The 11705-nt window shown below is 37.3% G+C and overlaps 1 protein-coding gene across 1 annotated transcript in view; it reads right to left on the minus strand.

Moving 5' to 3' along the window:
* Positions 1 to 11326, minus strand: part of NEDD4 (NEDD4 E3 ubiquitin protein ligase) — a 95338-nt gene extending 84012 nt beyond the window's left edge. The window contains exon 1 of the mRNA XM_016158379.2: positions 11176 to 11326. Within this exon, the coding sequence (XP_016013865.2) occupies positions 11176 to 11220 (45 nt within the window). The 5' untranslated portion in view covers positions 11221 to 11326. The remainder of the gene's footprint in view (positions 1 to 11175) is intronic.
* Positions 11327 to 11705: the final 379 nt, after the last annotated feature.

The raw sequence follows: 11705 nt of genomic DNA on the forward strand, positions 1-11705 counted from the left end.
TAAAAGGCAAAAGTAGGACAATTATCTGTAATTACAATAGTAAATTAAGGGATAAACACAAACACGCACATACACGAAAGAAGTAAAAAAATAATGACAAAAACATAAATGTGGAGGAGGTGACTAAAAATGGTAGTGATTTTAGAATGTGTTCAAACTTAGGCAACCATCAACTTAAAATGACTGCTATAAAGATAGTTTGGTATATATAAAGCACATAGTACCCACAAACCAAAAATCTACAAAGGCTATACAAGAAATAAAGAAAAAGATATCCAAACACAGTACTACAGAAAGTCATCAACATACGAGAGAAGAGAGCAAGAGAATAAAAAAAATGAGAACAACAAAAACAATCAGAAAACAATTAATAAAATGGCAATAACTACATACCTATCAAAAATTACTTTAAATGTAAATGAATTAAATTCTCCGATCAAAAACTGAATGGATAAAGATGTGTTACATATATACAGTGAAATATTACTTGGTCATAAGAAGGAAGGAAATCTTCTCATTTGTGACAATATGGATGGACCTAGAGGGTATAATGCTAAGTGAGTATGTCAGACAGAGGAAGACAAATACATATGGTTTCACTTATATATGGAATCTAAAAAACCGAACCAACAAAACAGAAATAAACCCACAGGTACAGAGAATAAACTGATGGACGTCAGATGGGAAGGGGCTCAGGGGGTGAAAAAGAATAAAGGATTAAGTACGAATTGGCAGTTACAAAATAGTCATGGGGATGTAAAGTACAGCATAGGAAATATTGTCAGTAATATTGTACTAACTATATATGGAATTAGGTGGGTATAAGACCTACTGGAGGGAATCACTTCATAAGTTATATAAATATATAACCACTATGCTGTACACCTGAAACTAATAAAATATTGAATGTTAATTGTAAATAAAAAATTTTTTAAATTTTTTTAAAAAGCAAAAAAATGGGGATATTGGTTTCCATTGTATTTTTCAAACTTATTTTTGTATATATTAACACTAACAATTTTTATACAAAATATTAATTTAAAAGCTTTATAAGAAAAAAATGAAAATTATATTGTTATTTGTAGATGACTTGATTATCCACCAAGAAAGCCAAAAAAACTAGAGTCAAATTTTTATACCGAGTAATAATTTGTCATTGCTTCCAAGAAAATCTACAAAGTCATTAGAACTAATATGAATTTTTCATTGTTGCTATGTATACAATAACACAAAATCAAGAGTTCCTAATAATTTGTAATAACTATTTAGGAAGATAATTATTTTTTAAATCCCATTCAATAGGTTATATATTAAATAAACACTATAATGTATTGGTACTATAATGTATCAAATATTAAATTTCTTGAGTATCAATACTACTATGAGGTTTTATATAAGAACGTATTAGTTTTAAAAGATACATATTGAAAAATTTAGGGATAAATTGTGATAAGTCTGAAACTTACTCTTAAATGACTCAACAAATAAAAAGTTGAGCACTGAGAGAGAGAGAGAGAGAGAGAGAGAGAGAGAGAGAAAGAGAGAGTGTGTGTGTGTGTGTGTGTTTGTAAGCACGCAAATAAAGGAAATAAGCAAAATGTTACCAATTTCTGGATCTAGCTGATGGGTATATAGGTATTTATTATACTACTTTTTTAACTGTCCTATAGATTCGAAATCGTTCAAAATCAATAGCTGGGGAAAAAGTTATAACAGAGTATGCATATATTTAGAAATTCCCAAGTAACCTGTTAGATACAGATAAATAAAATTAATTTTAAAAAAACATGTAAAAATCTTTATGGATAAAATTATTTAAAAAATTGAAGAACATAAAGACTTAAATAAAAAAATTCACTATATTCACAGATGAAAATAATTAATATTATTGTTTATTTTCTCCAAAGTAATCCATAAATTCAATTCAATTCCAACTCCCTACCTTGAATTTTTTCATGGATCTTAACAAATAATTCTGAAATTCATAGGGGTGAGTAAAGAAGTAAACAATAATATTCCATCACTATCTTATACTACATATAAAAACAAATTCCAGATGCATTAAAGTCTGAAAGTGAAAAAGAAAATGTTTTAATTTTATAAAAAATTAAGACTATTTCTATAACATTGGAGTAGGAGAGGATTTAAAAAAATAAAAACCCTAATGGGAAAAGTTGTTAGATTTGGCATTAAGCTGTGTGAGAAATAATGCTGTGAGCAAAATGAAAAGTCAAGGGGAAAGACAGGGTGTAAAAAGTATCTAAAATATGTACCATTGACAAACCTTGATTATCCAAATTATATTTTAAAAACTCCTAAAATCTAGTAAGTGAAATATAAACAACCCAATACAAGAAGTCATAGAGAACGGCCAATAAGCATATAAAAAGATTCTCAATCTCACCGGTAAACAGAGAACTCTAAAACACTGTTGGTAGAACTGCAAATTGAGAATCATTTTGAGCAGATATTTGGCAATAGCTACTACAGGTCTAAAGCAATAACTCAGGAATTCTACTTTTAGATACAGCCCCTAGATAAACACTTGCTCATGTATTCAAGGAGATAAGCATAAGAGTATTCACAGTACCATTTACAAGATCAAAAAAGTATGAAATAAATGTTGCCCAACAGATAGTGACCTGATTCTATTCTGAAATTATCCCACTTCCAACAATCATATTCCTTTCTGAGGAAAGGTCTGAGAGGGAGAAAATATACATATCATAGAGCATTTATTTTAATCGTCTTCCATTTCTATGTACTCATAACCACCCTGTTCCTGGAGGTTTCACTGAATAAATATGATAAACAGGTACCAATCTCCAAGACTAAATTCTGAAAATTAGAAATCTTTTCTGTGATGACTTAATAACAGTTTTTTCAGGTGACAATGTGTAATCAAAAGTGCCATCAGCAAATAATGTTATTTGATGATCTTACCTTTTCTAAGCACAGACAAGTGTTTATAATTTGTATATGAACTTAATTGAGATTATCTAAAAAAAAATTAATCCATATTTGTGGAGCCTCTACTGAAACTATCCCCCAGAAGTCCCTGGAGAAAAATGTAACAAGCATTAATTAAAAACAATTCCAGGAAATGATAAATTACAGTCACAGACACGTTTAACTTTTTAACTTTCTCCTTGCATTTCCCACTATAAAAATCAGAATTATATTAGATGCTGTGGCTAACTGACGTGAAGCTATACTGATTTAAGATCCTTTCATAAAATTAAATAAGAAAAAAAAGAAATGCCATGTATTTTCATATTTGTACTCATTTAACTTTATTTTATAAATTTATGCTAGCAAATTTCAAAACTGGTTTTTAGTCGCATTTATAAGCAGAGATCATAACACCTCAGTTCATCTTTGAAAATAAAGAAAAGCATAAAAACTTCAACTGGAGAACAAACTCTTCAATAATTTTAGAATCATGATACTAAAGGTACTATTAGCAGAAATCTGGATAGCTCTCAAGTGAGTAAAATAGAAACAAAACTTAAACATCTTTTCCTGAATCAAAACAGGGACATTATCCTCAAACAGATCACAGCTTTTCACTAAAGCTGGAATCTTCCTCTTCCACTCATAAGAGAGCATTACTGATTTTTGAAAGTGAAATGTATAAGTTGAAAATTGTAGATAAAGATATGTGGCTTTTCTCAATGACAGGGAGAAACAAACTGGTAATGTGTTACCTATACAGGTGGCTTTGGTAATTAAAAGCAGCTTCCCAGGGCTGAGCTTTTCTCCACAATTCATAAACAGCTCCTTAATCTTCTGTCAACGCTTCCCACCCCGCATCCCTGCAAAAACCAACCAACCAGGAATAGGAAATGCAGAACTTAGGTTTATCCATCTCTCACAGGTCTTGTGAAACTCTTTATTACTCTCTTAATCCTTCTCCCATCCTTTTGTTGCCCACTCTCCTCACCAGTCTAATTTTTTTTAAAAAATAGATATATCCTGTGTTTCCTTATCCATGAGTTTTTATACAAGCTGAGTTCCCTCTGCCTAGGATATTCTTCCCCATTCCCTAACTCCTTCATTGTTAACATCCGATATCTTCTAAGCAGGTATCTTTGAAGTCATTAAAATGTAATTATTAATATTATTTAATGATAAAATAATTACAAGGTTAACTAGAAAAATCAGAACACCGAATATTTATTTCGTGATAACTGTAAAAACGTGTGCAGATGGATGAAGGAAATATGCAACAATGAAAAGAGCTGTTAAAATAATGAGATGATTGTTTCTGTTTTAATTTTTAAACTTTTTATATATTTTAAATTATATTTTCATGCTCGGGTTTCTCTTCAAAGTGAAAAAATCTTTCACCTTTTTAAATTATATTTTTTCCTTAAAAAAGTTCTGCCTTTCTTTAAAGTCTAAATGCCATCTTTTCTAAAAGCCTTAACATGAATCTTCTTGTTGTTGTTATAGCTTCATTTACATAGCATCTATCACAAACTACCTTGTATCTGAGGCAATAAACTGTCTTTCTCCACTATTAAAATCGTGAGACTCTGAGCTTTTTGAGAAACTTAGCTTTCTGTTATCTTTGTATTTTCTTTAGAACCCAGCAGAATACTTGGCACATAGTAGGGGCTGACAAACTCTTGATTAACCTCAAACCTTTCTGAAGCTGCTGAAAGTAGGAATAAGGCATCTTATTAATAGCAAGAAAAAGAGTGAGCCAAGAACATTGGCTGCCAGACCTACATCCACCAAACAGACAATAAGAAGACTTCTCTCTGAGGAAACTGAGTGGTCCAAGGTGGGGTGGGGGGCAGAATCAAACACTATAAATACTGATATGTGAGAGAGTCCCAGTTAAATGGTAGGTTCAAATAACCCTACTGTGAAATACTCCAGTTAATAGGACCTGCACTTATACAGAGAATCTAAGTCAGCAAATGAGGGACTCAATTAGGAAAGAAGACAAGAGATGAAGGAAAGTGAGTCCAACAGTAAAGAGATCAAGAGAATTCTCACAATGACTCAACCATACAGAAGCCCGCAGATGATGGCTGTACAACAGGTGTAGAGTGTAAGCAGTTCAGGTGGAATACAACATAGCAAGGGGTTGTCTCTAATAAGAATAAGGAAAAAGGAATAGATAGCATTTGTGAGATATATATCTAGACCTATCTACCTATATATTTTACTACATTGAGTGATTTTAAAATTCTACCAGTTTGCAATTAATTTGTGATATGTGTACAGAAAACTAAAGCAAAATCTGTGCAATAACTCTGAACATGGTGCAATGGTTCAGATGTGACTACTACTGTATTTATATAGTATACTAATATAAACATTGAATACTTATTTAACAAAAAAACTGCTGTGGCAAGATGTTGGGATGTGTATTTTTTTACCTTTTTTTTCAACATATGCTATATGACTTATGAGGAGCATATTTTCCAAAGTAAAAATTAGAAACTACGAATTGACAGCAGTTTTCTTCCTCTGGTGTTAAAATTTACTTGAAAAATTTTATAAAAATTTAAAATGCTAGATCACCTTTATTGAAAAATAAATAAATAAACAAATAAATAAATGAAATCAGTCCTAGTAAAGGTGGAGGACATGATTGCTATAAACTTGCTCTGCACGGTCAAAGCTCCTCAGGAGTTTTTGGCAGTAATACTCATGATAAAGTAGAATACTCAGAATCCTTAGCTTTAGGAACAGTAGTGGTTCTCCAAGTGTGTGTCTGTGTGTATAAACATATATATAATTCCTTCTCATCTGCTCTCCCTGGTGCAGAGGAGTCAATGGCAGTCTTATCTGAGGCAGAGTGTTGGGGCAGGGGACAGTTTTATGGAGGTGCTTGCTTGCTAGCATGAGGCATTGGGGGGAAGAGGGGAGGTGTCATACAGAGATTCTCAGTAGCATGCCTATTGCTGTGGGACACAGCGGAGAGGAGGAGGGTGTCATGTAGACATGAAATAGCAGGACTTTCACTAGAGCTGAAAGTCAGGGCACAAGTGGTAGACAAAGGAGATACCTTCATAGTTAGAAAATTAGTTACACCAAAAGGCGTAAGTAAATGGATTAAGCACATAAATTAATATAATGAGGATAATAAAAGTCAGAATTTTCACTGTTCGAGGAGGTATGTGTGGCTATAGAGAACCCTGAGATATTAGATTTGAATTGAAAAATTTGGAAAGAATTGACGATTTTTAAATAACTGTACATAGAATGATATAGAAATAGCTACAGATTTATGTGTGTACTTATATATGTGCGCAGTACACACACACATTAATTTCTTAACTCTGTTTCCTGAGACAGCTGAAGAATAACAACATGAAGTAACAAGCACATCGAGCACCCAGATTCAGCTAAATGGAACCAGTATTCCTGAGAGAAATGGCTGATTCAAGAGCGCACTGGGCCAGGCAAAATACAAGAGGATCCTGGAACATCTTCTGCCAGAAAGTAATGAAGTGTTCAAAGAATGATGGGGACTTGTCACAATGATTTAGGAATTTCCTCGAAAGGGCTTCCACTGACCAAACTGGGATAATTTGAGCAACAAAATATTTACTGATAGTAATTAATTACAATCCATTGAATAAGATAGGATTCTACAAGTTCATGCTGATACGAACAAATGAATAAATAAACAAAGGGTAAAGTAAAAGCTCTTCTTACAGAGAATGTCAATTAATAAAGATGGAAACAAAAAATGGTGGTGTTTGATTCTGGTGGAAGATGCTAAAACTGGTAAATGGAGATCTGATGAATGAGGGATAGGATACTAGCATAATCTCTGAAAATACTAACCAATTATAAAGGGAAAAATGGTGGCATTACAAAGAAGAAATGTGGCAGACACCAAAACGACCAAGTGATCAAGAATATCAGAGAATGATAGGACAAGTCAGTATCATATACCCCCTGATGTGATGCACTGAGAACACAGCATCGTCTCTAATTCCTGCCGAAAAAGCATAACCTAGCTTGCATCTTGCAGGGTCATGAGGAAACAGTCAACGGACCCAAGGTGAGGAACAACCTAGGGATTACACAGCCTATACTTCTTAAAAGTGTCAAAGATAAGAAAGGCTGAAGAACTCCATCAGATAAACTGTAAAGACATGACAAGTGCAGGCACTATATGTTCCTAAATGGGATCTTGGACTGGAAATGAAAAAGAGAAATTATTAGAACACTTGTCAAAGACTGAGTGGGATCTGTGGACTGGATGATAGTTGAATCGATGTTGATTTCCTGGTTTAGAGGGTTGGATAGCTATGTAGGAAAGTATTCTTGTTTTAGAAAAATATATTAGAGTATTTAGAGCTGATAGTGTATTGAATCTTCAAATGATTCAGAAAGAGGCTAATGAAAATGGCAAAAAAAAAAAAAAAGAGTGATGAAGCAATTGTGGTGAAATGTCAGCAGCTGAAGAATATGAATGAGGAGCATTTGGAGTTCTTCACATTGTACTTCGAAATTTTCTGTTGGTTTAAAAGATATAAAAATTGAATTATTAAGAAATAAACTGTATTTATCCCTTTTTTTCTCCCATGGAACCCCCCCCCAAAAAAAATACTTTAGAATGATAGTGGAATTAGCCAGTTGCAAAAATGCAGTAATGGAAAAAATAATACATGAAAGATGGAGCTAAATACTAATGCAGCTGCTGCTTAAATTGTGCCTCTCTTTCTTTGTGTGCAGTGAATAAAGGTTTGGGAACTTTGTTCCCAGGCTCCATATAATGCCATGGCAGGCAGGGTCTGCTTCTGCTCAGACAAGTGGGTCTAGAAATGTTAGAATGTACACTTCTTAGTTATCCTGTTGCTAATTCATCGCTTTAGCTGACACCATCAAAGGCATCCATTCTTCGATACATGCAAATTATGGAATGGAAACTCTCAACTATTTCCTTTTTTTCTTTCTTTTCCTTGTTTCAGTCATGTTTCAGTTATAGGAAATAGAAATCACTCAATGTTTTAGGAAGAAAGAAGTTAATACAGGGAATTAAGTGTTTACCAAACCTTTGGACGAGCCAGAGGGGCAGGCTGCAGGCTGGGTCTCTGGGGGACCTGAACCTACCTCTGTACTGGCCCACCCAGGAAACTGTCATCTCTGCCCCAACAGAAACATGAGGAAGCCACCAGCACCCCCACTACTACTTGCAACTTCCTATCGATACCCACAAAACAAGTTACCAGATACTGGAACACTTCTGTAGAAAAACTCAATGTCTACATGACTATGCTTGTCAGCAGAAAAAGACACACACACACACACACACACACACACACACACACACACAAAACAAGAAGCTCTGTTCCACTTCATTTCCTCCTTCCAAATCTCAAGTAAATGCACCTAATTGGGAAACCTATTTCAAAACCTAGTTCCAGGCACAAGAGAGTCTGGGAAACATGGTGTTTAGCTTCCCAGCCTGTGCATAACAGAGATATCCACTGAAACGAGGTTGGAAGAGATGCTGATTTCCAGTCTCCATATCTACCACATGCCTCATCAAAGATTAGTGGGAGTTATCTTCTACTGTTTATCCTAAGAGACTATCAGAGCAAATTTGGTATAAATTATATTATACTACTTCCTTAGTTTGTTATGCTTTAGGGCAAAATTCTACACATGGAGCCATCTCTTATTGAAAGATGCATATGAAAGAAGAGCTAAAACTCAGTAAAAAGTGTGAAAGAGGTAGGATCTAAACTTCAGCAGACTTTGATACTAACATACTCATAAAATGTCACACAGCTGCTATTCAGTATATACTGGTTAAATTACAATTCTCTCACTATCTTCCATCCCATGTCTATTCATCTTACTCTTTGTTTGTTTCAAATTTAAAATAAGAGTCATCTATTTTTGTTGTAATAGGAAAAGCTATCTTACTTTCAACCAACAGCAGAGGGCTGCATATTCCCAGACTAGTCTGAGTTTTAGAGAATGACACAGCTACAATGTTATTTTTTTAAATAGGGAGAGAGAGGCTTTTCTAAGCCCTCTTTGACTTTTGTGATGGATGAGAATATAAATGGCAAATGCTAGTGATTAGATGGCAATCCCTACCAGAAAACAAGTGATTTTTTTCTTTCCCGCCAGAATATGAGTTCCTCATACGACAGGCAGTAACTGTTTTTTCTCTCTGTGTTCCTGATGCCTACCTAGCATACTGCATGAAACTGAACAGAGTTAATAAATGCTGAATAACCTAAATTACAATTGAAGAAGTGGAAGACAACACTTCATCATCTTGTCTCTTATATTTCTGTTTCACTCTCTTCTTCAATGTGGACAAAGTGGACTGAGGGAGCTGGAAGGAAATTTGAGTCATGAGACTGACAATCAGACCCCCATCATGCAAACAGAGTGGGCCCCATGCCATTATATTTCCCAGAAGTACATATCCTTCAGCAAGTCAGGAAAACCTCATTTCAAAGGGTGGAGTTTCTGGCCTTTAACCCCAGTTGCTTAATGACCACCCACTAACTGCCACAAGTCATTTCATTTCAGCTGGGAAAAGGGATGATGTGAGAGGCAGATAACTGAAAACATAGATTCTATATCAAGAGGAAGAGAACAGACAGTGAATGATAACTCTGGCAATATTCTATGATCAACTGATTCTGCTGGAAGGGAGTGAGATAAGAAACCTGGAAGAGCAGGGCCTACTTCTGAGTAAACAACCACCACAAACAACAACAGGGCAAGAAAGTCCAAAGCCAGCCTGATTAGGTTGGATGCCAGCTTAAGTTTATCTGCACTGGACAGCTTATTGTAACAAGCAAGAAGACCTGACTGATAAGAAGAAAGCTATCATTGGTTCAACACTGAATTATTTTCCTCTGATTTCTTCTACAGAACATTAGCTGAGAATTATCTTTAGCTATAATGTATTGACTGTTGTTTCCAAGGGACTACCAAGCTGCCACCATTTATCCATTACCACTTTGCTTCTCTTCTGGTAGCAATAACTAAGTAATTAAAGTCACATAATCATTCTCAAAACACTCTAACTTGCCTACATCAACAAGTTGCTCACTGTTTATAAACGAAGAACTTTCAAGGGAAATGTAAATGACATTTTTTGTAAAAGACATTTTAAGATACCAAGTACTAGGAGAAGGCACTATTATGACACTCTCAGAAGACACCAAAGCAATTAGGCTGAAGGATTTAGAGTGAAGCGGGTCCAATCCTGTTAACAGGCAGGTGTGATAGCTTAGTCAACAAGAATGCTTAAATTTTATGGGTTTTTTTTTCTCAGACTAGACAGCCTTTTCATCTCCCGTTCACTCTCATTTTTTGAGACAATCAACAGGAATACAGGAGAGCCACATCTCTTTTAAAATGGCCTTATTTTTAATAAGCGTAAAGCAAAACCAGTATAAGTTATTTAAGAGATAGCTTTGCCTTCTCAAATCGCAGAATTTTCAAAACGAACAGCTGTGGGAAATTTTCTCAAGTATTTATACTTTTACAGCTTTATTTTTTTAAATATCGACCAACTGGTGAAACACAGCATGAACTTTCCACACTTGACACTTGTTGCTAAATTTGAGGAAATCTATCTGACTGCTTTCCAATTCCCCCTTCCAATTGAGAGGTCAAAAAGGACTGCAGATGAAAGAAAGGAGAAAACCAAAACAGATAATGACAATTCACTTGGAAGTCTTCAGGTCAAAGTCCATAAAGTTAAGCCCTGTGGGCCTCTGCCAGAGCAGGCTCATCAACTGCTGGGATGCTACGCTCCGGGGAAATTCGCCCCACCGTCCCGGAGCTCACGCACACTTGGCCAGGAGTAGCAGGAAGGGGATGGCGGGTGATGCGGGTGCCCCCGCGCACTCACGCCGCTCGCCCCCTAGCCCCCTCCGCAACACTTCCTGAAGGAAACTGACAAGGAAGGCGGCGGCTCAGGAGGGAGGAGAGGGGTAGGAGTCTGCCGGTTTGCAGGGAAAACGCGGTTCCCTAAAGCAAGCCCCATCCCCAGCCCGCGCGCGCCGCGTCGCCCCCACTATCCCCACGGCACCTCGCGCGCTCCCGGGTCTCGCGCACAGGAAGGAGGAGGCTGACAGCCGAGCCCCTGGCCGCCACCGCCTCCTCGGGGCTGGCTGATGGGCAGCGTGGTGGGAAGCCCGCCCCACAGCCCCGCGGCCCCCGCACCTCGTCCTCGGGGAGCCCGAACACCTCCACTGCGCAAGTTGCCATCTCTGAACGGTCCCAGTAAACCGGACGCGCTCACCGCACCCAGGGAGTGGGAGCTGGAGTGAGGAAGAGGAGCAGAGGGAGGAGGCGGGAGGAGTTGGAGGAAGAGGAGGCGGCGCTCCGCCGGGCGGGCGCAGCGCCTCCTCTGGCCAGGGGGCGACAGTGGCAGGGCGGGCGCGGCGGGGGCACGCGTGGCGCGGGCGCGCCTTCCGCCCTCGCACCGGGAGGTCGGTGGCTGGCAGGCCCGCCTCACAGAGTCGCGCAGCCTCAGGGCCTTGCGCCGGGCCGGCGGCGGCGGAGGCCTGGGGAACGTCGGTCCCTACCCCTGGGAAACAAAGCTGCGGTTTCCCTCAGCAACAAGTCATACTGAGATCCGCTCCAGAACTCGGTCCCTCACTAGACACTTGGATTCAAGAGGGCTTCATCCTAGCCTCACTACAAGCTAAAACTCAGATGCCTTCTTATGGGTTAAGGCTGCGATTCCAATG

Source organism: Rousettus aegyptiacus, unplaced genomic scaffold, assembly GCF_014176215.1.
Source record: "Rousettus aegyptiacus isolate mRouAeg1 unplaced genomic scaffold, mRouAeg1.p scaffold_m13_p_3, whole genome shotgun sequence".
Lineage (NCBI taxonomy): Eukaryota > Metazoa > Chordata > Mammalia > Chiroptera > Pteropodidae > Rousettus > Rousettus aegyptiacus.